This window comes from Lepus europaeus, chromosome 13 (assembly GCF_033115175.1).
Source record: "Lepus europaeus isolate LE1 chromosome 13, mLepTim1.pri, whole genome shotgun sequence".
Classification (NCBI taxonomy): domain Eukaryota; kingdom Metazoa; phylum Chordata; class Mammalia; order Lagomorpha; family Leporidae; genus Lepus; species Lepus europaeus.
Window position 1 is genome coordinate 98675072 of NC_084839.1, and position 26874 is coordinate 98701945.

General features: G+C 43.2%; 1 protein-coding gene across 1 annotated transcript in view; it reads right to left on the minus strand.

Moving 5' to 3' along the window:
- Nucleotides 1–26874, minus strand: part of LOC133772438 (outer dynein arm-docking complex subunit 2-like) — a 70323-nt gene that overhangs the window by 36188 nt on the left and 7261 nt on the right. The window contains 7 exon segments of the mRNA XM_062208892.1: nucleotides 6021–6131; nucleotides 6466–6708; nucleotides 9436–9645; nucleotides 9950–10096; nucleotides 10933–11080; nucleotides 13691–13789; nucleotides 15296–15501. Coding sequence (XP_062064876.1) covers nucleotides 6021–6131; nucleotides 6466–6708; nucleotides 9436–9645; nucleotides 9950–10096; nucleotides 10933–11080; nucleotides 13691–13789; nucleotides 15296–15501 — 1164 coding nt within the window.

Sequence of the window (26874 nt, forward strand, 5' to 3'; positions counted from 1 at the left end):
ACACAACCTGAGAGACCCAGCACACAACACACAGGGGGGACAGAGGACGTCCGCACTGACACAACCTGAGACCCAGCATACAACACACAGGGGTGGACAGGGGACGTCCGCACTGACACAACCTGAGAGACCCAGCACACAACACACAGGGGCGGACAGAGGACGTCCGCACTGACACAACCTGAGACCCAGCATACAACACACAGGGACACAGGGGCGGACAGAGGACGTCCGCACTGACACAACCTGAGAGACCCAGCATACAACACACAGGGGGGACAGAGGACGTCCGCACTGACACAACCTGAGAGACCCAGCACACAACACACAGGGGGGACAGAGGACGTCCGCACTGACACAACCTGAGAGACCCAGCACACAACACACAGGGACACAGGGGCGGACAGAGGACGTCCGCACTGACACAACCTGAGAGACCCAGCATACAACACACAGGGGCGGACAGAGGACGTCCGCAGTGACACAACCTGAGAGACCCAGCACACAACACACAGGGGCGGACAGAGGACGTCCGCAATGACACAACCTGAGAGACCCAGCATACAACACACAGGGACACAGGGGCGGACAGGGGACGTACGCACTGACACAACCTGAGAGACCCAGCATACAACACACAGGGGGGACAGAGGACGTCCGCACTGACACAACCTGAGAGACCCAGCACACAACACACAGGGGGGACAGAGGACGTCCGCACTGACACAACCTGAGAGACCCAGCATACAGCACACAGGGACACAGGGGCGGACAGAGGACGTCCACACTGACACAACCTGAGAGACCCAGCACACAGCACACAGGGATGGACAGAGGACGTCCGCACTGACACAACCTGAGACCCAGCACACAACACACAGGGGCGGACAGAGGACGTCCACACTGACACAACCTGAGAGACCCAGCACACAACACACAGGGGCGGACAGAGGACGTCCACACTGACACAACCTGAGAGACCCAGCACACAACACACAGGGGCGGACAGAGGACGTCCGCACTGACACAACCTGAGAGACCCAGCACACAACACACAGGGGGGACAGAGGACGTCCGCACTGACACAACCTGAGACCCAGCATACAACACACAGGGGTGGACAGGGGACGTCCGCACTGACACAACCTGAGAGACCCAGCACACAACACACAGGGGGGACAGAGGACGTCCACACTGACACAACCTGAGAGACCCAGCATACAACACACAGGGACACAGGGGCGGACAGAGGACGTCCGCACTGACACAACCTGAGAGACCCAGCACACAACACACAGGGGCGGACAGAGGACGTCCGCACTGACACAACCTGAGAGACCCAGCACACAACACACAGGGGCGGACAGAGGACGTCCGCAATGACACAACCTGAGAGACCCAGCACACAACACACAGGGGCGGACAGAGGACGTCCGCACTGACACAACCTGAGAGACCCAGCATACAACACACAGGGACACAGGGGCGGACAGGGGACGTACGCACTGACACAACCTGAGAGACCCAGCATACAACACACAGGGGGGACAGAGGACGTCCGCACTGACACAACCTGAGAGACCCAGCACACAACACACAGGGGGGACAGAGGACGTCCGCACTGACACAACCTGAGACCCAGCATACAACACACAGGGACACAGGGGCGGACAGAGGACGTCCGCACTGACACAACCTGAGAGACCCAGCACACAACACACAGGGACACAGGGGCGGACAGAGGACGTCCGCACTGACACAACCTGAGAGACCCAGCACACAACACACAGGGGCGGACAGAGGACGTCCGCACTGACACAACCTGAGAGACCCAGCATACAGCACACAGGGATGGACAGAGGACGTCCGCACTGACACAACCTGAGACCCAGCATACAACACACAGGGGCAGACAGAGGACGTCCGCACTGACACAACCTGAGAGACCCAGCATACAACACACAGGGATGGACAGAGGACGTCCGCAATGACACAACCTGAGAGACCCAGCACACAACCCACAGGGGCGGACAGAGGACGTCCGCAATGACACAACCTGAGAGACCCAGCACACAACACACAGGGACACAGGGGCGGACAGAGGACGTCCGCACTGACACAACCTGAGAGACCCAGCACACAACACAGAGGGGTGGACAGGGGACGTCCGCACTGACACAACCTGAGAGACCCAGCATACAGCACACAGGGGCGGACAGAGGACGTCCGCAGTGACACAACCTGAGAGACCCAGCACACAACACACAGGGGCGGACAGAGGACGTCCGCAATGACACAACCTGAGAGACCCAGCATACAACACACAGGGACACAGGGGCGGACAGGGGACGTACGCACTGACACAACCTGAGAGACCCAGCATACAACACACAGGGGGGACAGAGGACGTCCGCACTGACACAACCTGAGAGACCCAGCACACAACACACAGGGGGGACAGAGGACGTCCGCACTGACACAACCTGAGAGACCCAGCACACAGGGACACAGGGGCGGACAGAGGACGTCCACACTGACACAACCTGAGAGACCCAGCACACAACACACAGGGGTGGACAGAGGACGTCCGCACTGACACAACCTGAGAGACCCAGCACACAACACACAGGGGTGGACAGGGGACGTCCGCACTGACACAACCTGAGAGACCCAGCACACAACACACAGGGGCGGACAGAGGACGTCCGCACTGACACAACCTGAGAGACCCAGCACACAGCACACAGGGGGGACAGAGGACGTCCGCACTGACACAACCTGAGAGACCCAGCACACAACACACAGGGACACAGGGGCGGACAGAGGACGTCCACACTGACACAACCTGAGAAACCCAGCATACAACACACAGGGGCACAGGGGCGGACAGAGGACGTCCACACTGACACAACCTGAGAGACTCAGCATACAGCACACAGGGGCGGACAGAGGACGTCCGCAGTGACACAACCTGAGAGACCCAGCACACAACACACAGGGGCGGACAGAGGACGTCCGCAATGACACAACCTGAGAGACCCAGCATACAACACACAGGGACACAGGGGCGGACAGGGGACGTACGCACTGACACAACCTGAGAGACCCAGCATACAACACACAGGGGGGACAGAGGACGTCCGCACTGACACAACCTGAGAGACCCAGCACACAACACACAGGGGGGACAGAGGACGTCCGCACTGACACAACCTGAGAGACCCAGCACACAGGGACACAGGGGCGGACAGAGGACGTCCACACTGACACAACCTGAGAGACCCAGCACACAACACACAGGGGTGGACAGAGGACGTCCGCACTGACACAACCTGAGAGACCCAGCACACAACACACAGGGGTGGACAGGGGACGTCCGCACTGACACAACCTGAGAGACCCAGCACACAACACACAGGGGCGGACAGAGGACGTCCGCACTGACACAACCTGAGAGACCCAGCACACAGCACACAGGGGGGACAGAGGACGTCCGCACTGACACAACCTGAGAGACCCAGCACACAACACACAGGGACACAGGGGCGGACAGAGGACGTCCACACTGACACAACCTGAGAAACCCAGCATACAACACACAGGGGCACAGGGGCGGACAGAGGACGTCCACACTGACACAACCTGAGAGACCCAGCATACAGCACACAGGGGCGGACAGAGGACGTCCGCACTGACACAACCTGAGAGACCCAGCATACAACACACAGGGACACAGGGGCGGACAGGGGACGTACGCACTGACACAACCTGAGAGACCCAGCACACAACACACAGGGGGGACAGAGGACGTCCGCACTGACACAACCTGAGACCCAGCACACAACACACAGGGGGGACAGAGGACGTCCGCACCTACACAACCTGAGACCCAGCACACAACACACAGGGGGGACAGAGGACGTCCGCACTGACACAACCTGAGAGACCCAGCACACAACACACAGGGGGGACAGAGGACGTCCGCACTGACACAACCTGAGAGACCCAGCATACAACACACAGGGGGGACAGAGGACGTCCGCACTGACACAACCTGAGAGACCCAGCACACAACACACAGGGGGGACAGAGGACGTCCGCACTGACACAACCTGAGAGACCCAGCACACAACACACAGGGGGGACAGAGGACGTCCACACTGACACAACCTGAGAGACCCAGCACACAACACACAGGGGTGGACAGAGGACGTCCGCACTGACACAACCTGAGAGACCCAGCACACAACACACAGGGGGGACAGAGGACGTCCGCACTGACACAACCTGAGAGACCCAGCATACAACACACAGGGGGGACAGAGGACGTCCGCACTGACACAACCTGAGAGACCCAGCACACAACACACAGGGATGGACAGAGGACGTCCGCACTGACACAACCTGAGAGACCCAGCATACAACACACAGGGGCGGACAGAGGACGTCCGCACTGACACAACCTGAGAGACCCAGCACACAACACACAGGGATGGACAGAGGACGTCCGCACTGACACAACCTGAGAGACCCAGCATACAGCACACAGGGGCGGACAGAGGACGTCCTCAGTGACGCAATCTAGAATCTCAGAAAAACGTATCAGAGGAGACAGATGAGTCAGATTATCAAAAAAAAAAAAAAAAACCCTGAAATAGAGATGAAGAATTTGTCCATGGGATTTCTATGCTCAGAGCAGGGCACCTGACATTCTGTTCAAACATGTTTATCTGCGTTTGTGTCGCCCTTTGAAATACGTACTTGTTGCAGAGATATTCCTAAGCATTCTTCCCACGTGACACACCCAGAGATGAAGAATCTAGTACAGGACTGCTATTTCCCTGGGCAAACTGTTCTTTTCTGATGCCGTGTCACGCAGAGATGTCACATGCCATCCCCGAGGGTCACTCAGAGAAATCCTCACCATGCGCCACAGAGGGACATGTTATGTTTTTCTTCTGAGTATGATTCTGACCAGTGGTAACTTAAAAAGATTAACTACTATTTCTAAGCAGCTCTCAAGAGACACCCCCATGAGGCATGTACGCAAGTCAAGGCATTTATGTCATGGGCTGAATTGTTTTCTCTCAAAATTCATACGATAAATTTCTAATTCTCGGCACCTCAGAATGTGACTATTCTTGGAAATAAACAAATAAAGAGGTAAATAAGACTAAGGCTGGTCATTGGGGTGGATCCTGCTCCAACAGGACTTCTTATAAGAGAATAGGATACGAAGATGCATAAGAGAAAGACCATGTGAAGGCACAGGAAGAAAAGAGGCACCTGCGAGCCACTGAGAGAAGCCTCAGAAGACGCCGACAGGGACACTTTGATCTCAGAGTTCCAGCCTCCACTCAGTCACTGGTACTTTGTTATGTTAGTCCAGGAGGACCAGGACCACCCCTATTGAAAGGAATCCCTCCTCTGGCTGTGTCTTCTCAGCAGACCTTCTCATGCTCACACCCTAAGTGCATTCTTCTGGAATCTAACGTGACTGATAGAAGCTGCCATGGCCAGTAACCAGCCCGACACTGCTCTCTGAAGGCCCTCTTGTCTTCTTCCCCACTCTAACCTGTTTTCTGGTGCACTGTGAAATTTGCAATCCACAAAAATTAGTGGTCTAAAATAAGTCAGGAAAATAGGAAGGTATACATTCATTCATTTCTCTTGTCTTGGTAGGAGACATACTTCTAAGATCGCTGTGAATGACAAGACACATAAAGAGCAATACAAGGGGGATGGTGTACTTCATTGTGCTATTTTACAGTAGGTAAATGGCTTTCAGATACAGAGAAAGACATATATTCCTTTGAAAATGTGGATAACCCACAATGTTGAAGCAAGTTTCTCTCTCAGGTCAGGGATTCTCAGGTCAGGCATGCATGAACACCACCTGGCACCTGTACAGAATGCAGACTCCGTGGTCGCAGGCCCAGAGAAGGCGATCACACGTTTACAAGCACTGCCTTACATCACGGAGAAAGAACATCTCCCAGTGCCGGGAGAGCTCCACTCACCTGGTAAATGGCCATGGCGCAGTGCTCCTGCAGCTCCTCATTCTCACTGTTTAGGTTCTTTACCAGACTTTCAATGATCCTTTCTGCTTTGATTGCAGCTCGGTAGTTTTCCTAGGCATGTACATTCAAATATTTATATGTGCATAATGGATGGATACGGGACAAACAGACTTTTACAGTGATTAACAGTCTGAACGCAATTTCTCAATAAATCAACACTAAAGTGCAAGCTAAACACACTGTATGACAATAAGAGAATTAGCCAGCATTCAAAAAATGATGTCCTCAGGTACTGATTTACTGTACTATCAGTTTGATCTCCTCTAACAGAATGATGACTTCTTGATAAAAAAAATACTTAGCATGCATGGTAATGTTATAAATTATTTTTTGGCTAGCAAAAATGAAGGAAGGAAATGAAGGGATGCAAAACTGTTTCAGGCACCTCTGATGCACATTCTTGCAATGTCCCCACCACTGGAATGAGCGTGTTTTCATGAGAAGTCTTCAGCAGTTGAGCCAACAGAGGGATGCCCCCGGCTTTACGAATGGCTTCTTTATTGGCATAACTCTTACTGCAGCTCCACAATGCCAGCGCCCCACAGCGAGCCACTTCCGCGTCTGTGGTCTCATACAGACTTGAGTAGGCAGGCTGTGAGGCTTGCTGTGCACAGTCCAGGAGAGCAACCTACAGGAATACATAAATGCATCACACACTAACGTTAATTAGTGTACTGATGGTATCCTTCCGTAGCTATCAGGTTCTTATCAACCTTGCCTCTGGCAAAGATGAGAATGCTCTAAAAAAATCAACTTTTACACTACACAGTGGCCAACGAAACCAAAGAGACAAAGAAAACTCTTGAAGACGCTATCCTCTGGATTTGGGAGCTTTTTATATTTCCTTCCCTCAAGAAATTTAATCTCACCAAGATAGTAATCATAGTTTCTTGGTATGGCTCTAATACTTGTAATATTTGTAAAACACAACCTTAGCCCCAGAAAACTAGGGTTCCTAAAACCATTGGAATTTTCTAATGATAACTAAATGGCCAATCCAGTCTTATATTTTAAAACAGTGATATATTTTTATTTGTTTGAAAGGCAGAGATAGAGGTAGATATAGAAATATATAGATTATAATATATATGTGTATATATTTCTCTCTCTCTTTCTCTGAGAGAAAGAAACAGAGATTCCCATCTGCTGGATCATTTCCCAACTGTCTACCACAGCTAGGGCTGGAACAAACTGAAACTGGGAGCTGGGAACTCCATCCTGGTTGCCCATGTGGTGGCATGGACTCAACCACTTTGGCTATCACTGATGCCTCCCAAGGTGTGCAAAGTAGGAAGCTGGAATGGGTGGCACTGCTGGGGCTTGAATCCTGTTACTCTCCTATGGGATGTTGATGTCCCAAGTGGCACATTAACTGCCATTATCTGCTGCCTCCCAGATGCAGTAGCAGGAAGCTGGATCAAAAGTGGAGGTGCTGGGACTTGAACTGGCACTCCAGTATGGGTTGTCGGTATTCCAGGTGGTGGTTCAACTCATTGTGAGACAACGCTCACCCCCAGTTTATTTTTGAAGCAAATAATTACACTTTATAATGCTCTACAGATGACAAGTGAAAACACAGGATCTCTTAGTAAATTTATGAATACATTTTTCAGTTTATGCATTCACATTAAAATCCATATTAATTGAATAGCTATTTATTTATCCTTTACATATGTAAGGTACTAGGCTAACGACTATGGAAGACAGCATGATGGACAACACATGCCTCTGTGTTAAGGACCTTGCACAGAAGTGAGGCAATCCAGTAAGATGACAAGTTGTGGGGGGAACACAAGGTCTGAGGAGGATGAAAACTCATTTCTACACTGCATTTATATTTTTAAGATCTTGCCTGCCATGGCAAGGGTGGTGAGAAGAATGTTGATTTTTTTTCTTTAGGTAACAATTACTGAATAAAATAATTTTTTTCTGATTATGGAAGTAAGACTTATACACAGAAGACACATCAGAAAATGTAGACAAAAGAAAAATCAGTAATCACTCCAGAGAAAACCCCTACAAACAATTGTGCATTTATTTCTAGTTTTTAAAATCTATGTTGATAGGATGGTCTTTAAAAATTGGGATCAAAGGGGCTGGCGCTGTGGTTCAGTGGGTTAAAGCCCAGGCCATATGGGCGCCAGTTCGATTTCTGGCTCCTCCACTTCTGGTTCAGCTCTCTGCTAATGCTCCTGGGAAAGCAGCAAAGGATGGTCCAAGTGCTTGGGCCCCTGTGCCCATGTGGAAGACCTGGAAGAAACTTGTGGCTCCTGGCTTTGACCTGCCTTAGTCATGGCTGTCGCAAGCGCCTGGGGAGTGAATCAGCGGATGGATTATCTCTATCTCTCTCTCTCTCTCTCTCTCTGTAACTTTGCCTTTCAGATGAATAAATCTTTTTTAAAAAATTAGGATTGTTTCTCTGTCTTTTGGCTAAGAACAAGTGTAAAAAAATTGGGATCATAAATATCAACAGCTTTTGATCTCTTTTCTTTTTTATATTTATTTGGTTGAAAGGCAGAGAGAGATTGATCTTCCATCTGCGTGTTCACTGGTCAGATGGCCACAATAGCCACTGCTGGGCAAAGCTGAAGCCAGGAGTCGAGAACTATATCTGGGTTTTCCGTGTGGATGGCAGGATCCTAAGAACTTGGGCTATCTTCTGTTGCCTTCCCAGGCATAACAGCAGAGAGCTGGATTGGAAGCTGAGCAGCTGGGATTTGAACTAGTGTTCTGATATGGGATGCTGGGGTTGCAGATGGTGGCTTAACCTGCTGCGCCACAACAACGACCCCTCTTGTTTTAAATATTATATTTAAATATTATACATTTTATTGCTTGGCATTAACTACAAAGGATCTGCCAAAAGTTCATGGTAAATGTCCTGTATCTTTCAATTATGAAGTTTTTGAAGTACTCTCATATTCTTCCAAAACACAACAGTGACAGTGAATTTGAGATGTTTCTTTAGGACATACTGTGAGCTATTTTATTGATCAAATGGGGCTATTTTCAGTTCCCAGTCTCCTAGCTCACAAGGAAAAGACTAAGTGCCTGCATGTCAGAGTGCCCTCTTGTGGAGTCTTCACAGTGAGGTCACCGCATCTGAGGCCATGGGCTTACCAGACAGCCTCCTACAGCACAGGTCTCACCCAACGCTTCCCATCACTGTCCATGCACACCAATGCTATTATTGACAGATACTCTTTTAAATTGTCTATGGTTTTTGAGAATTGAGGTTGAACATGTTCGGTGGCCACACGAATAATCCTTATAGACATGTGATTAAAAGGAAAATTCCCAGGACACACTCCCAGGAAGGACAGGAGGGAGCCATAGACATGACTGTGCTACTCACCAGCCTGGTGATGCCCCCGTGCTGTCTCACTGCCTGCCGGGCTCGTCTGAACTTGGCAACATTCGCAATAGTTTCTGCAGCCAAACACTTCAGAATCTTGTACGGAGAATCAAGTATATTAACTATGACCGGTAAGCCCCTGAGGTCAACAATGTTACGTCTGATTTGAGGATTGTGACTGATTTCCTTCAGGATTTTTAATGACCCAATCTGCGTGAGTGAAAATGTTATAAACGAGTGCTTAGTACCCATCACCAGTACTGTGTTTTTAAAATTCCAAATCTACCTAATTTCCTGCCCCGATTTTTTTTAAAGTATGAGGAACTCATAGAGAACAGCAAGAGAAAGAAAAGGGGAGGCAAGAAATAATGCAGCTAATAAAAGAGGCAGGTCGATTAACAGCGACAGTAGCAGATAACGGCAAGACCCAGGCAGCCAGGAACGCAGACTCCTGGAGCAGAGAGCCTCTGCAAGGTGGGGACAAGACTATATCCACCGCCACAATGCCACTCACCTTACACTTGATTTCATTGGTGTCAAGTAAATTTATTAAAACTTCAAGGCCTCCCACATCTCTGATTGCCAGCTGACAGGTCTCATGGACTAGGTTGAAATCCTTCATCAAACACAACACAATCACTGTAGCTGTCTGATTTCCTCCCTGCAAAGATGCAATGCCATTGCAAGGTTATGTAAAATCACACCATCCACAGAAATGTACCAAGTGCCTATGAATCCATGAACTAGGAAATGTATCTCCCCATTCATAGCATGTTCAATTAATTTTTAAGTTTTCTGAGTGTGTTGTACTTCATTCAATGAACTGTACAGAGGTGAAGCATGGAAAAGCTGGACAAATCATAAAAGATTGTTCCAATTAAAAGTCAACAATTAAAGGTGGTCTTTCTCCTCTAAGCAGCTAAATATTAGGCAGCATTATTACATTAAATAGAGTCAAGGGGCAAACGAGTGTGCAAAGGGAAGTTTTATGTGGAAGCAACCCTTCTGGTTCTTAACATTGGGTGGGGTGATGCAAACCATGTCTGAAGTATTACTCTTACACACTGTGATACTAGGAAATCTACGGCTGGTCTCTGACCAGCTGGTTTCCTGGCATTCAACTGAAATCCTTGGAATAATGTCATTTTGCATGCTAATCCTTTGGCTGACAAGCCACCCACCTGTAGGTACCTTCAGGCTGGGGGTGGTCGCAAAAAAGACCCATTGCCAATCATAAGATAGTATTAAAACAGGATATCTGCTGATTGCCCTGCCCACTCCCCACTTCCCAGCCAGCAGACAGGGCTGCTACCAGGCAGCCTGGACTTTTCATGAAGACTCGTCTTGAAACTTCAGGGTAGTAAGACTTTCCCTTGTCACTTAGGTAACACCAGGGATGCGACTGCTCCCATTCAAAAGAAACAGTTAATAAACATGGAAGCAGAATACACAATTTTGGGAGAGGATTTAAAACACAGCACAAAGGGTTTTTCTTACCTTCAGATATTTCACCAGCTTCTGAATTTGCCAGTACTCGGATGGCAAATCCACATTCACCTCCTGACGGTGATCAGCAGGTTCTTCATCCTCCTCACTCTCTGAGGAGTTCTCACTGGAAATCTCCTCAATTTTATCAGTACTTTTACTAAGAATAACAACAACAATAAATAAATACCAATAAGCCACAACCTGGACATGGCTACAAGGATAATATTATGGCAACACATATATAGGCAACAGATCTGAAGTTCTCTATCATGATCTATGTGAGGAAATAGATAAACCCATGGTCCATAGCAAGTGTGGCTCAGTATTATTGCTCCAAATATAAGAATAAGTAATAAAGGAAACAGTGAGACATAAACAAGAGTATTAAGTAAATGTCCTAAGGATGCACTGTAAAATAAAACAGTAACTAATTTCAGGTAGTTATATCGACATTAATTTAAATTTATCTCCTTAGTTAAAACTGAATAAAATGAAAAATTCAGTTTGCAATCACACTATCCACAGAAATTCATTCATTAATATCAAATTAAATAAGAAAAAAGAAAATTACCATGACAGAGAGGGACACTACACATGATAAAAGGGAGACATAGTAATGCTAAATATGCACATACCAAATAACAAAAACAGAACTAAAAGGAGAACCAGAAAAATTTGCAGTTATAGTTAAGGACATCAACAACTGATAGAACAATTAGGGAGAAAATAAGCAAAGATATAGAAGAAATCAACAACAGCATCCAACAAAGTAATTCAGCTGACATGTACAGAGCACTCAATCCAAAAACAGCAGAAAACACATTCTTTACAAGAATCTACAGAACACATACAAAGACATCCTCAGTCATACAGAATGTCAACAACTTTAAAAGAATTTAAAATTTATATGTTCACCAATCACAACAGAATCAAACTAAAAATTAAGAACAGAAACATAACAAGAAAAATCTACAAACACCAGAATAATCCAAGGGTCTAAAAGAAATTTTAAAAATCTTAAATTGAAGTGAAAAACATTATATATATATATATATATATATATATATATATATAAACACTAAATACTTCCATTAGAAAAGTCTCAATTCAATAATCAAAAAAAAAAAACTAGAAACTAAAGAAATTTGAAAAAGAAAAGCAAATTAAACACAAAGTAAAACAAAGACAAGAAATAAAGATAAAAGCAGATGACAACAAAATTGAAAAATTAATTAAAACAAAAGGTTGCTTCTTGGCCAGTGCCGTGGCTTAACAGGCTAATCCTCCGCTTTGCGGCGCCAGCACACTGGGTTCTAGTCCCAGTTGGGGTGCTGGATTCTATCCCGGTTGCCCCTCTTCCAGGCCAGCTCTCTGCTGTGGCCTGGGAGTACAGTGGAGGATGGCCCAGATCCTTGGGCCCTGCACCCACGTGGGAGACCAGGAGAAGCACCTGGCTCCTGGCTTCGGATCAGCGAGATGCGCTGGCCGCAGCGGCCATTGGAGGGTGAACCAACGGCAAAAAGGAAGAGCTTCCTCTCTTTCTCTCTCTCTCACTATCCACTCTGCCTGTCAAAAAAAAAAAAAAAAAAAAGGTTGCTTCTTGAAAGGACTGATAAAATTGACAAACCTCTAGCAAGACTGTAAATACATAATTTTGAGAACTTAGAAAAAATGGACCACTTCTTTTAAAAACACGAACTAACACAATTTCCCCAATCTGCAACAATTTTGAGTAGATCTGTGAGAATTAAGTTTAATTCATAATTTTAAAACTCAAACAGAAATCTTCAGTTGTAGATGGTCTTCACTGCAGAATTAAGCTCAGAAAGATTTGTTCTTATCATTAACCATTAGTTCAACATCACTAGCCAACATGAAAAGATATCACTAGCTAAATATAAGGCCAAAATTAGGTAGCTTCATACATTTTTTAGAATTGCTAAAATAAAACATAATGGCAGTAACGAATGCTGATGAAGATGAGGAGGAACCGAATCTCTCATACATCACTGGTATAAATGCAAAAGGGAGCAGCCCCTCTGGAAATTTCTGACAGTTTCTTAGAAAGCTTAACAATCACTATGCATCAGTACAGCAGAGCCAATATACAAAAACCTGTATGCAGTTATTCATATTAGCTTTACTGTAACAGCCAAGAGGTTCAAACTACTAATATGTCCCTCTGAAAACGAACGATTAAACAATCTATACCCTGCTATGCTTCTCAGCAATAAAAAGAAAAATACTATTGACATAGGCAAAATTTAGATGGATCCTAGGGGTACTATGGAGATGAAAAAAAAAGCGTAAAAATATCTGATTTTATTTATATAACATTTTCAAAATGACAAAACTGTAGGAATGGAAAGCAGATCAATGGTCGCCACCAATTAGAGATGGAGGAGGAAGAGGGAAAGGTGCAAAGTACGGCGTGAGTGAGCCCGGGGGGTGATGAAATGCAAATGTTCAAAAGCTGAGAGATCAGCTAGGAACTCAGTACCCCTACCACTTAATGCTCTTAGCATTAAAGACATTTATTTCTTTAGAGCCAACTAATACCAGTAAATTCCGATACTTCAACTGACTCTAATGCATTCAAAGGCTATCTTGTAAATATATCTTATATTATCATGTGTACTAACATCCCTACTAACCTTGACTATCAGTATCTTAGGACCTTACTATAATAGTAAGAATGCCACTAATTAGCATGCTACTTATCCCAATGCGTGGCTTTAAGGAGCTAGGCACACCAGCAGAAACACACCTGCTTAACTGGGCTCTTCCATGGGAAGCGGATGACCTCACTTTTTCAAATTTTCCGCCATGTTTTTCCTGTTGGCTGTCTTTTATTGAACTTCTGTGACTACAAATAAAATATCTGTATTAGCTTTATTGCTTTAGGCTACTGAAAAGGAAATACAAGATGGAAACATATACAAATACCCTATAATTTTCATGCATCCAAATGATGCATTTCCCTGACACAGGAGGACAAGTTCCAGCTTCACCTGCCATTTGGAGATGTCCCTTTTGCTCTTCAAGCACAGCCATGAATTTTATCAATCCTAGTCTAGTGCATCTTTGTACTAGAAACTGGCCTTCACAGGCTGGCCCTGTTGAGGGAGTCCTTCATCATAGGCCTTCTATTCTAAAGGTACTTAGCTCCCCTGATGATTGCTATCTTCTTATCTCCCACAGCCAACACTGGGACAGGACTCACATTGAGTTTTCCAGGTATTCCCAGGCTTAGGCAGCTCTGCGAACATACTGGGCTCTCATTCAATACTTGTTGATGAAATTCATCACTTAAAGACTACGTACACAGATAAAGCAGAATTTTAAAACACAAGTCCCAGTTAACAGAGTCAGTCACAATGCATTTTTCATTGTCTCACTGACTCTTTCAAACAGAGTCAAAAAGGTGAAACCCAGACGCCCTCCCTCCCCTAGCCAAAATAAATGAGAACCAGAGAAGCATGAGTGTCTCCCTTTCCCACACGCTCTTTCCTGACAACTCTGTGGGTTTACTTTCACTGGGCTGGTGCTGTGGCACAGCAGGTTAAGCCGGTGCTTAAAATGCCAGCATTCGACACAGGATGGCCAGTTCAAGCCCCAGCTGCTCTGCTGTCAAACCTGCTCCTGGCTAATTCCCCTTGGAGACCAATAGAACTGCTTGGGCCCTTGCCATGCATGTGGAAGACCTGGATGAAGAGCCTGGCCCCTGGCTTTGGCCTGGCTCAGCCCTGGCCACTCTGGCAATTTGGAGAGTGAACCAGTGGATGGAAAAGCTCTCTATCTCTGTTTCTCCCTCTCTCTGCCACTTTGCTTTTCAAATAAAGAAAATAAATCTTTAAAGAAAACAAAACCACAATCACCCTGTGGTTTCCAGAACCCCTGCAGGTGACAGTCCCTGTGTGACCTATCAGGAGCCAGTTCTTAATCCAATCATGTAACAAAGCAACGTTAAAGAGGCTAAAACTGCTGAGATAGTTGCTAAATGTAATTAAGTGCTTTACCTCCATATTTAGGTAGCACTGGACTTATGTTTGATTTGGCACCTATTTATAGAGGATCCCAAATAGAACTATATCATAGATATAGCACATCATAGATGCACCAAACCAATGTTCCCTTTACATAAGACCATTAATATTTTTGAGACACTTAGCCTTTTTAATACTATGAATGTACTTCAAAAATTTCATGCAAAAAATTCTGATGCCAAAGTTTTGAAATCTACGTTTAAGAGAGATTTCAAAAGCATTCATGGAAAATTACATATGGATTTCAAATATTGCTTATACATATAAAAAATTTATCTTTTAATCCCATTTTCCCACAAGAAAACCCATCACAGCTGTCTACATACGATTTGAAGTCAAGGGTTGTCTTCCAGTTTAAGCTTGGCTCTAATCTCCTGGTCATTTGATTTTTCACAAAATTAATTTGGTTCTTCTCCAGTGTACTCTTTCCTGAACCAGATACAGTTTTATGGACGGTGGCTGTTTCTTCCTTCTTAAGAGCCTTATCATGCTGATCTTTTTCCATTTGTTGTTGTTCTTTAAATTTGGTTGCCTTCACAAAGAAAAAGTTACGAAAAATGTTTACAATGGTACCACTTCTGAATTATCCATCGCTACCTAAAGATTAACACTGGTGATAAACTCAGGAAACAAAGTCTCAGACATGTCTAACTTCTGTTGTTTATGACAAAGATGCACAAGGTCACCTTCAAGGTCAAGGACTCTGTTGGGGTTAAACAGACAATAGGAGAAGCTTTTCAGTGTTTCTCAATCCATACCTCTGTGGCAGCACGCACAGATATAATAGCAGGGTTCGGCCTATTAATCCCTCACCACCCCTAGAAAAAATTAAACCTTAAATTAACTGAGACATATCATATTCAAGTTACTTAAACCAAAGATAAAGGTAACATCTTTTTTTAAAAAAAAGATTTACTTGAAAGGCAGAGTCATGGGAGGGGAGAGAGAGAGAGAAAGAGATCTTCCATCCACTAAATGATCATAACAGGCAGAGCTGAGCTGATCTGAAGCCAGGAGCCAGGAGCTTCTTCCAGAACTCCCTTGTGGATGCAGGGGCCCAAGGATATGGGTCATCCTCCACTGCTTTCCCAGGCACATAAGCAGGGAGCTGGATCCAAGGAGGAGCAGCTGGGACTTGAACTGGTGCCCATATGGGATGCTGGCACTGTAGGCCAGGACTTTAACCCACCGTGCCATAACAACAGCCCTAAAGGTAACATATTACATAAAGAGGAAGAAACATTAAGAATTTCAAGAGACTTCATGTGAGAGCATGCCGGAAAATAAAGAAAATAATATTTTTTTAAAAAACATTTATTTATTTATTTGAAAGGTAGAGTTACAGAGTTACAGAGAGGCAGAGGCAGGGAGAGAGAGAGAGAGAGAGAGAGAGAGAGAGAGAGAGAGAATCTTCCATTTCCTAGTTCACTCCTCAAATAGCTGCAATGGCCAGAGTTGTGCTGATCCAACGCCAGGAGCCAGAAGTGGAGTAGCCAGGTCAAACAGGTGCCCATATAGGATGCTGGCACTGCAGGTGCCGGCTTTACCCGCTACACTACAGTGCCGGCTGCAGAAAATAATATCTTTAAAGTAGTGGAGGGGCTGGCATTGTGGTGTAGCAGTGTAAAGCTGCCGCCTGCAGTGCCAGCATCCCATATACCCAGTTTGAGTCCCGGCTGGGCAGCTCCACTTCTGATCCAGCTCTCCGCTATGGCCTGGGAAAGCAGTAGAAGATGGCCCAACTCCTTGGGCCCCTGCACCTGTAAGGGAGACCTGGAAGAAGCTCCTGACTCCTGGCTTCGGATTGGCTCAGCCTCTGCCATTGTGGCCATCTGGGGAGTGAAGCAGCAGATGGAAGACCCTCTCTCCCTGCCTCTGCCTCTCTGTAGCTCTGCCTTTCAAATAAATAAATAAATCTTTACAAAAGACTAGTGAGTGTCAAAAATTTATACTAGTTAAATAAAAAAATCTTTGAAAAATGAAGTCAAGATAAAGAAATGAATATGGATATGAATAAAATTAATGAATGAATATAAGTGTGAATAATAAATGAGAATGGCTATGAATAAAATGGAATCATTTCTTAGAAACTCATTTAATTGAAAAGGGGGCAAAAGTGTGTACAAGAAATAGAATTAGGAAGACAGTAAATTTAAATCAAACTATATTAGTAGTTATATCAAATGAAAATTGTTTAAAAACTTCAATTAGGGGATGGCCCTGTGGTTGTAGTGGGTACAGCTGCTGCCTGCAGTGTCAGCATCCCATATGGGCTCCAGTTCGAGTCCTAGCTGTTCCACTTCCCATCCAGCTCTCTGCTATGGTCTGGGAAAACAGTAGAAGATGGCCCAGATGCTTGGGCCCCTGCTCCCATGTGGGAGAGCCAGAAGAAGGTCCTGGCTCCTGGCTTCGGATCAGCACAGCTCTGGACATTGTGGCCAACTGGGGAGTGAACCAGCGGATGGAAGACCTTTCTCTCTCTCTCTCTCTCTCTCTCTCTCTCTCCTTCTGTGTAACACTGACTTCCAAATAAAATAATAAATAAATCTTTAAAAAAACTTCATTTAAAAAAGAAATCATACAATTAGATTAAAAAAGGAAAACTCTGTTACTGGTCAAAATAAATCACTTTATATATAAAGACAAAGTACATTAAAAATAAAGGCTAGAGAAAAATTGCTTATGTAAATAATAAAAAAGCAGGAGTAGCAATATTAAAGTCAGATGAAACAAGATTCCCAAACAGGTAATATTATCAGAGATAAAGACAGATGCACATAAGGATGAAGAATCAACTGGTATGTAAGTTCTAAATGTGTATTGACCAAACAACAGAACTTCAAAGAACATGAAGCAAACACAGGAAACAAGAAAAAGTAGGTAAATGCACAATTATCAGACTTCAAAACTCTTCTCAGTCATCAATAAAATGAGCAGGCAAAACAATAACAACAACAAGAAGAAGGACATGAGCGACTGGAGCATCAACATCAACCAACTCAACATAATCAACGTTTGCAGGATATGCCACCCAACAGAGCAGAACACATAGACTTCCCAAATGTATAAGGAAAAATTCACCAAAAGACACCATATGCTGGGCCATAAAATTAAATCTCAACAAATTTAAGAGAAGAAAAATCATAAAAAAAAACACATCTTTTCATAATACACTGCAATGGAATTAGAAATCACTAAAATAAAGATGTCTGAAGAAATCCTCAAACATATTGATTTGGATAAAAATACCACATATCAAAATCTATGGTACATTGTTTATGATGTGTTTATACAGAAACATAAAACTTAGTACAAAAAATAAAGGTTTTAAATCATTGATCTAAGCTTCCAACTTAAAAAATTTTAAAAAAGTGTAAATTAAACCTAAAGAAAGCAAAAATAGGAAAATTATTAAGAGCAGAAATAAACCTGAAAGCAGACAAATTATAGAGAAAAATCAATGAAATAATTATCTGGTTCTTTGAAAAGATCAATACAATTGACACATTTCTATTCACAATGATCAAGAAAAAAAGAGACCAAAATTAGGAATGAAAGAGGAGACACCACAACAGATCATGTAGACATTAAAGGATAATAATGGAATATTGTACTTGCGATACATGTAGATTAAATAAGCTACACAATATGTAAAAATTAATTGGAGGCCGGCGCCGTGGCTTAACAGGCTAATCCTCTGCTTTGCGGCGCCACCTCACCGGGTTCTAGTCGCGGTTGGGACACCGGATTCTATCCCGGTTGCCCCTCTTCCATGTCAGCTCTCTGCTATGGCCCGGGAAGGCAGTGGAGGATGGCCCAAGTGCTTGGGCCCTGCACCCGCATGGGAGACCAGCATAAGCACCTGGCTCCTGGCTTTGGATCAGTGCAATGCGCTGGCTGCAGCAGCCATTGGAGGGTGAACCAACGGCAAAAAGGAAGACCTTTCTCTCTGTCTCTCTCTTTCACTATCCACTCTGCCTGTCAAAAAAAAAAAAAAATTAATTGGAAAACACAAACATTCAAATCTCAAGAAAATGAATCTAAATAGTTCTATATCTATGAAAGAAACTAAATTACCACTTTATAAACCTCCTAACAAAGGAAGTTCCAGGTACAGATGGGCTCACTGGTAAATTCTAGCAAATGGTTAAGACAGGAGTAATAGTCATTCTACCAAAGATTTCTAGAAAGAAGAAAGTAATGAATATTTCTCAGCTCATTTTATGAGGCCACATTACCCAGAAAATAAAATGAGACAAACATTCAAACATAACTATTAACTCATATCCTTCATGAATACAGACATAAAAATGTTCAGAAAAATGTTATCAAATTATACCCAGCAATATATAAACAGAGTAAGACATCTAAGAAGGATTTACCCCAGAATTCAACAGGAGTTCAATACCTGAAAATCTATTTCATCATCAAATCATCAGAATATAAAGAAGAAAAATCATACCATCATCTCAATTCAAGCAGTAAAAGTGTAATTGCCCGATAGGGTCACCTTCACTGGTTTAAGTACAGGCTTCATTGGAAATGTACAACAAAGTTCTCTCCCCTCCCAGTGAGGGTGGATCAGCAGCGCCTACTGGGGAGACCTCTGCCCAGTGGTAATGAATCATCCTCTCCCAGCAGGGTTGTGGATCAGTTGTAGGCAGAGACCCTGGACTTTGACCCTCACCTTGAAGTATCCTCAGACCTCAGAGAAGGTCTGCTAAAGGAAAAGATTTTAATAAAACCCGGAGTGTCATCAGAACCCAGAAGATAACAGCTTGCACAAGAAAGGATAAGGAACAGATGCTTATAACAAAATAAAATAGGTGTTGTAATATTCTAACATTTTAGAGCAGTCATCATAAAAATGCAGCAATGAATAATTACTACTACATAATAATAAAATTCCATAAGGCTGACTGAGGAAAATTCTTTTTTAAAAAAATTTATTTGACAGGCAGAGTTACAGACAGTGAGAGAGAGACAGAGACAGAGAAAGGTCTTCCCTCCGCTGGCTCACCCCCAAAATGGCCACCACGGCCGGAGCTGCGCCAATCCGAAGCCAGGAGCCAGGTGCTTCCTCCTGGTCTCCCACGTGGGTGCAAGAGCCCAAACACCCGGGCCATCCTCCACTGCCTTCCCAGGCCACAGCAGAGAGCTAGACTGGAAGAGGAACAACCAGGACTAAAACTGGCGTCCATATGGGATGCTGGCACCACAGGTGCAGGATTAACCAAATGAGCCATGGTGCTGGCCCCGGAAAATTATTTTTTTAAAAAATGTTTATTTATTTATTGAAAATGCAGAGTGACAGAGAGAGGGAGAGGCAGAGAGAAAGAGATCTTCCCTCCAATGGTTCACTCCACAAATGGCCAGTCCCTAAATGGTTGGGACTAGGCCAAGCAAAAGCCCGGAGCCAGGAATTCCAACCGGGTTTCTCAAGTAGGTGACCCGGTGCTTTCCAGGTGCATTAGCAGGGAGCTGGGTACAAAGTGGAGCAGGCAGGATTGGAACTGAAGTTCCAGTATAGGATGCCAGCAATGCAGGCAACAACTGAAAGCCACGGTGCACAGAACAGGTTCCAGAAGGAACATTTCTGCAAGCAGTGAGAAAAAATTCTTTGTAAGGGAAAAACAAAATAACTGCAGATTTCTCATAGAAGCCAGAGGACCTGGGAAAACTTTTTTTTTAAGTTTTGAAAGTAAACAATTATCAAATCAGAATACTATATCCTATGAAAATATTCTTCAGAAGTGGAGGGGAAATCAAAACATTGTCAGGTGAAGAAAAATGAAATAAATTTGTCTCCAAAAAACTTACCCAAAAGGATGGCTAACAGAAGTTATAAAAAAAGAAAGAATATGATAAATTAAAGATAAAAGCAACATCAAAAAGGAAGAAAAGAACAATGGAAAGAGTAGGCAAATATGAAAGACTTTCTTTTTCTTCTTGAGTTTTCTCAATATTTGATGGTGAAAGCAAAATTTATAACACTAAAATAGTTATCAATGTAAATAGAGAGAACAAAGACAATTATAAATGAGACATTGTGAAACAGAGAGAGACAAAGTTTTATACTTCACTCAACTGGTAAAATGTCAAACCAGCAGATTATACTTTTCATATATAAAATATAATACCTACATCAATCACTAAAGCTACATCAACCACTACAAAATGCAAAAAGATATTTTCAAAACACTAGGGATTAATAAAAATGGAATACTAAAAATTATCTAAGGAACATATGTAAACAGGAAAAAACAGAAAAATGAAAACATAAGGAACAAACAGAAAACAAACCAAAATCGGCAGATTTCACCATTAATAAATCAATATTAAACAAAAACAATTTAAACACATTGATAGACACATCAATAACTCAGAGTAGATTTGAAAAAGGACCCAACTCTGTACTATCTATAAGTAACTCACTTCAAATACAACATTTGATTATATAACAATAATAGGTAGAGATGCTCCTTGTTAGAACCAAGAGATTAAAAAAAACATATCCCTATCACTGAATAGGAAGAGAATTCTCTGAATGAAGAGAATCTTTTGAAAAAATCTGAATATTTTTAGTGTGTGATACCTTATTCTATGTACTCTGAGTAAAATGTTATTAATAACTGAAATCTTCAAAATTCCTTTAAATGACAATATGACTAGATTAAATTAAATGCATCATAATTTTTTAAACTAGGGGAATAGGAGTAAATGAAGCCCTGGGTAAACAGAATAAAAATAACAAATATCAAAGTGAAGTAAAAAAGAAAAATAGAGAAAAATCAATTAAATCAAAAGCTAGTTGAAAAAATATAGAAAATTGATAGTGCTCTAGTCAGATGGATCAAGACCAAATAATACACAAATGGCCAATATTAAGAATGAGAGCAATAATGTAGGCAACAAATCCCATAGATATTAAAAGGCTAATAATAACACTATGAACATGTTTATGCCAATAAACCCTACAACTCAGATGAAATGGACAAATTCCTTAAGAGACAATCTACCGAAGCTCCCTCAGGAAAACACGGATGTGGACAGGTGTTTGTCCTACCAATTAAGATGCTAGTCAAGAAGTCCACATCCTATACAGGAGTGCCAGGTTTGAAGTCCACGTCCTATACAGGAGTGCCAGGTTTGAAGTCCACGTCCTATACAGGAGTGCCAGGTTTGAAGTCCACGTCCTATACAGGAGTGCCAGGTTTGATTCCAACTTCCTGCCAGTGCCAACCCGGGCAGGCAGCCGGGAGTGTCTGTCTCGAATGCCTGGGTCCTGGACTGAGTCATCAGCTCTGGACTTTGCTCCAGCCCAGTCCTGGCTGTTGAGGGCATTTAAGGGGTGGACCAGTAGATGAGAACCCTGTCTGTCTGCCTGCCTGCCTATTTCTCTCTACTTCTTGAATAAAAAAAAAAAATAAGGAAGGAAGGAAGGAAGGGAGAGAGGGAGGGAAGAAAGAGAAAAAGAAAGAGAAAAAGAGAGAGAGAGAGAGAGATAACCTACATAGCTCTGTAGCTATCAAAGAAATTTAATTTATAGTTAAAACTTTCACATAAATATCATTTAGGGACTTAGGGCATCAGCACTGTGGCATAGTGGGCTAAGCTTCTACCTGTGTTGCCGGCATCCCATATGGGCACCAGTTCATGTCTAGGCTGCTCCTCTTCTGATTCAGCTCTCTGCTAATGGCCTGAGAAAGAAGTGGAAGATGGCCCAATGAATGAGCCCCTGCACCCACATGGGAGACCTGGAAGAAGCTCCTGGCTCCTGGCTTCAATCAGCACAGCTCTGGCCATTGCAGTCATCTGGGTAGCGAACCAGCAGATGAAAAACCTCTCTCTCTCTCTCTCTCTCTCTCTCTCTGTCTCTCTCTCTGCCTCTCCTTCTCTATCTGTGTAACTCTGACTTTCAAGTAAATATATAAATCTTAAAAAAAAAAAAAAGAAATAAAAGGCACTGAGAAGGGAAAGGAAGAAGTAACTGATCATTATTCACAGTCAATATGATAATCTATGTAGAAAACTCTCCAGAATCCACAAACAAGATACTAGAAGTAATAAGTGGGTTTAGTAAGGTTTCAGGATATAAAATCAATATATAAAAAGCAAATGCATTTTATGTAGTTGCAACAATCAATCAGAAGTGGAAAATTTAAAACTACTTGTAATAATAATTGTCCCTAAATATAAAACACTTATAGATATGTTTCACAATTGCTTCATAAAACCTGTATATTGAAAGCTACAAAATATCACTGACAGAAATTAAGTACAGTTATCATCTCTTATCCACGTGAGACATGTTCCTAGATTCCTAGCAGATACTATTTATGTAATACTAAATATACTATTTTTCCTATATATACATTTCTATCACCAAATTTTATTTTATTTATAAATTAGGCACAGTAAGAGTCACAATAATAAAATAATAACAAAATATAACAATTATCAAAATATACTATAATAAAAGTTACATGAATGTGGTTTCTCTATAGAAATATCTTACAGTACTTTCACATTTTCACTTAGAGGAAGCACTTTAAAACTTCTTTGGCATATATGGATTCTGGCATCACTACTACTGTGCTTTGGGGCCACTATTAAGTAAACTAAGGGTCACATGAACGTAAGCATTGTGATTCACACAATCTGATAATTGACATGGCCACTAAGTGACTAACAGGTAGGTAGTACATACAGTGTGAAGTCTTCAAAATCATTTGGTCAGGCTCTGCAAAGACAACCACAGGTAGGACCAGAAATTCAAAACGTCTGTAGTAGACTAATTTTTAAGTAGATAATTTTGTATGGCTTTGAGTTATTTAAATATTCAAATGGACCTTGGCAGAAAAAAGTTTCCCTACTGCTACTCTATACAAGGGGTGACTCAAGTCCTGGGCAGGATGGAGGCAGATGGTGTGGAATTTAATCATGCTATTCAGAACCTATGAATTGTGTATCACTCGGATATTCTTTTTAATAATTTTGACCACCATTGACTAGGCATAAGTGAAACAACAGAAAGCAAACTTGCAGATAAGAAGGAATTACTGTGGCAGCCATACTATGTTCATGGATTGAAAAACTCAATACTGTTAGATGTTTATTTTCCTAAATTTACCTACAGATTCAACACAACCTGAATCATAATTTCCTCACTTTTTTTTTTAAGGAATTGACAGGATAACTCCAAAATTCTTATGGATGTGCAAGAGACATAGAATAGCCAAAGATCTTTTACAAAGAAGAGCACATTGGAGGATTTACACTATCTGGCTTCATGACTTGCTGTAATGCTATAGTAATCAAGATAGTGTAGTACTGTTGTAAAAGTAAATATGACATCAATAAACAGAAGGGAATGTCTAGAAATACACTATACACATGAACAACTAAATTTTGTCAAAGATATAGAGATAATTCAGTGGAGAAATTATAGTTTTATGAAAATGGTGCTAGAATAACTAGATGTGTATATAAAAGAAAAAAAAAACTTTGACTCATCTATCCAAATTAAACTAAAAGAGATCATGGGCTAAGTGTAGTACATAAAATTTAAAAAATTCTAGAAGAAAATATTCAAGAAAAATCTTTGCCAAATGTGGAGTTTGGCAAAATTTCACTAGATAAAATACAAACAAAAATTAATATGTTGGACAATTACTCTTTGAAAGACATTGGTTGGAGAATGAAAAGACAAGCCAAAAACAAGGAAAAAATATTTGTAGACCATATACCTGACAGAACCAATATCTGACATAAACTAATAACATATATAGACTCTGGTTATTTAATAAGTAACTAGGGGCTGGCACTGTGGCACAGCAGGTTAAGCTGCCACTTGCGATGCTGGCATCACATACTGCAGCGCTGATTTGAGCCCCAACTACTCTGTTTCTGATCCAGCATTCTGTTAATGCACCTGGGAAAGCAATGATGGCCCAAGTGCTTGGGCCCCTGCCTCCCCTGTGGGAGACAAGGATGGAGTTCCTGGCTAATGATGCCAGCCTGGTCTAGATTTGGCTGTAGCAGCCATCCAGAGGAGTGAACCAGTGGATGGAAGATCTCTCTCTCTCTCTCTCTGCCTCTCTGTAACTCTACCTTTAAACTAAATAAATAAATCTTTAAAAAAAAATAAAGTCATAGGCAAAACTAACATACAATGATAGATATCAGAACAGTGGTTGCCCATGGAAGAGAAAAATTAAATGAAATTGGTTATGGAGGCCTTTTCTGGTGAGTGATGATAATGTTTTATAACTTCACTGAGGTATTGCACGAATATTGTCAAAAATCATGAAATCACACACTTAACCTGTGTTCCTGACACTGTATTTAAATGTTATCTCAATTAAAAATTTTAAAAATACAGGCGGTGTGGATTCCAAGAAGGCTGACTAGGGAAAAGACTTGCTGATTTTGACCAGGGGAAGATAGCAGAAGAAAAGTAGAGGAAGTGCACTCCCAGGGGAGGGTTGGAGAGAAGTGGAAATTCTACAAAAGGAAGAGAGATGCTGTGGAGCAGCATGGAAAGTGCAGATGTGCAGCCAGGAGAGAGGACACCACCCAGGACTTCCGCAGCTGGGGACAGGAGGAGACGCCAGCTTCTGAGAGTGAGGTGAGAGCAGACTGCGGCAACCTGTGCCGCTGGTGACTGTGCCTGAGGGAGAGCCTGGGGACCACACAGACTATGAGTCTGGCAGAAAGCCCTCGTCAAGGGCAGGGTACTCACCTATTCACATTTACTTTTTCCCCATCTCCACACAAGGATACCTGGCAACAGGCCGGGAGAAGGCGCCACCCTGACACCAGCAGAGGCTTTGGCAGCTCTCGCATGTGCATGGTAGCCACAGATGTCAAGTCTGGCTTGGAGGGTTTACAGAGGGCTGGACACACACCTAGGACTGAGTGCTCCCATCCTCTCAACCCATCACAGGCTCCGGGACTCGAACTGCCAGGTGGAGCACACACAGGCAGCTGGCTCTGGGAACTTCTCTGCTCTTTCCATGGACAGGGCAGCCCTGTGCGGCAGAGAGCAGATCTTCTGCACGCGGACTGTGGGAATTCTGTGACTACATGATAGGGCATGGGATATGCAAACACATGCAGACTGAACAATATGCTCATGAATGAACAGTGGATCACAGAAGAAATCAAATGGAAATAAAAAAATTCTGGAAATGAATGAAGATGAAAATACAACCTATAAAAATCTATGTGGTACAGCAAAAGTAGTGTTGAGGAAAGTTTATAGCAATTGGTGCCTACATCAAGAAATTGGAAAGGCATCAAATAAATGAGCTACAAATGCATCTCAGGGACCTAGAAAAACAACAAACCAAACCCAAAATTAGTACATGGAAAGAAATAATTAAAATTAGAGAAAAAGGGGCCGGCGTTGTGGCAGTTGGTTAAAGCCCTGGCCTGAAATGCCGGCATCCCATATGGGCGCCGGTTCTAGTCCCGGCTGCTCCACTTCTGATCCAGCTCTCTGCTGTGGCCTAGGAAAGCAGTAGAAGATGGCCCAAGTCCTTGGGCCCCTGCACCCACATGGGAGACCTGGAGGAAGCTCCTGGCTCCTGGCTTCAGATCGGTGCAGTTCCGGCCGTTGCAGCCATCTGGGGAGTGAACCAGCGGATGGAAGACCTCTGTCTCTCTCTCTGTCTCTACTTCTCTCTGTAACTCTGTCTTTCAAATAAATAAAATATTTTTAAAAATTAGAGAAAAATAAACAAAATTGAAATGAAAAAATACAAAAGATCAATGAAATGAAAAATTGGTTTTTTGAAAATAACAAACAAGATTGGTATACTATTGGCTCAACTAATCAATAAAAATGAGGAGAAGACCCAAATTAATAAAATCAGAGATGAAAGAGGAAATGTAACAAAAG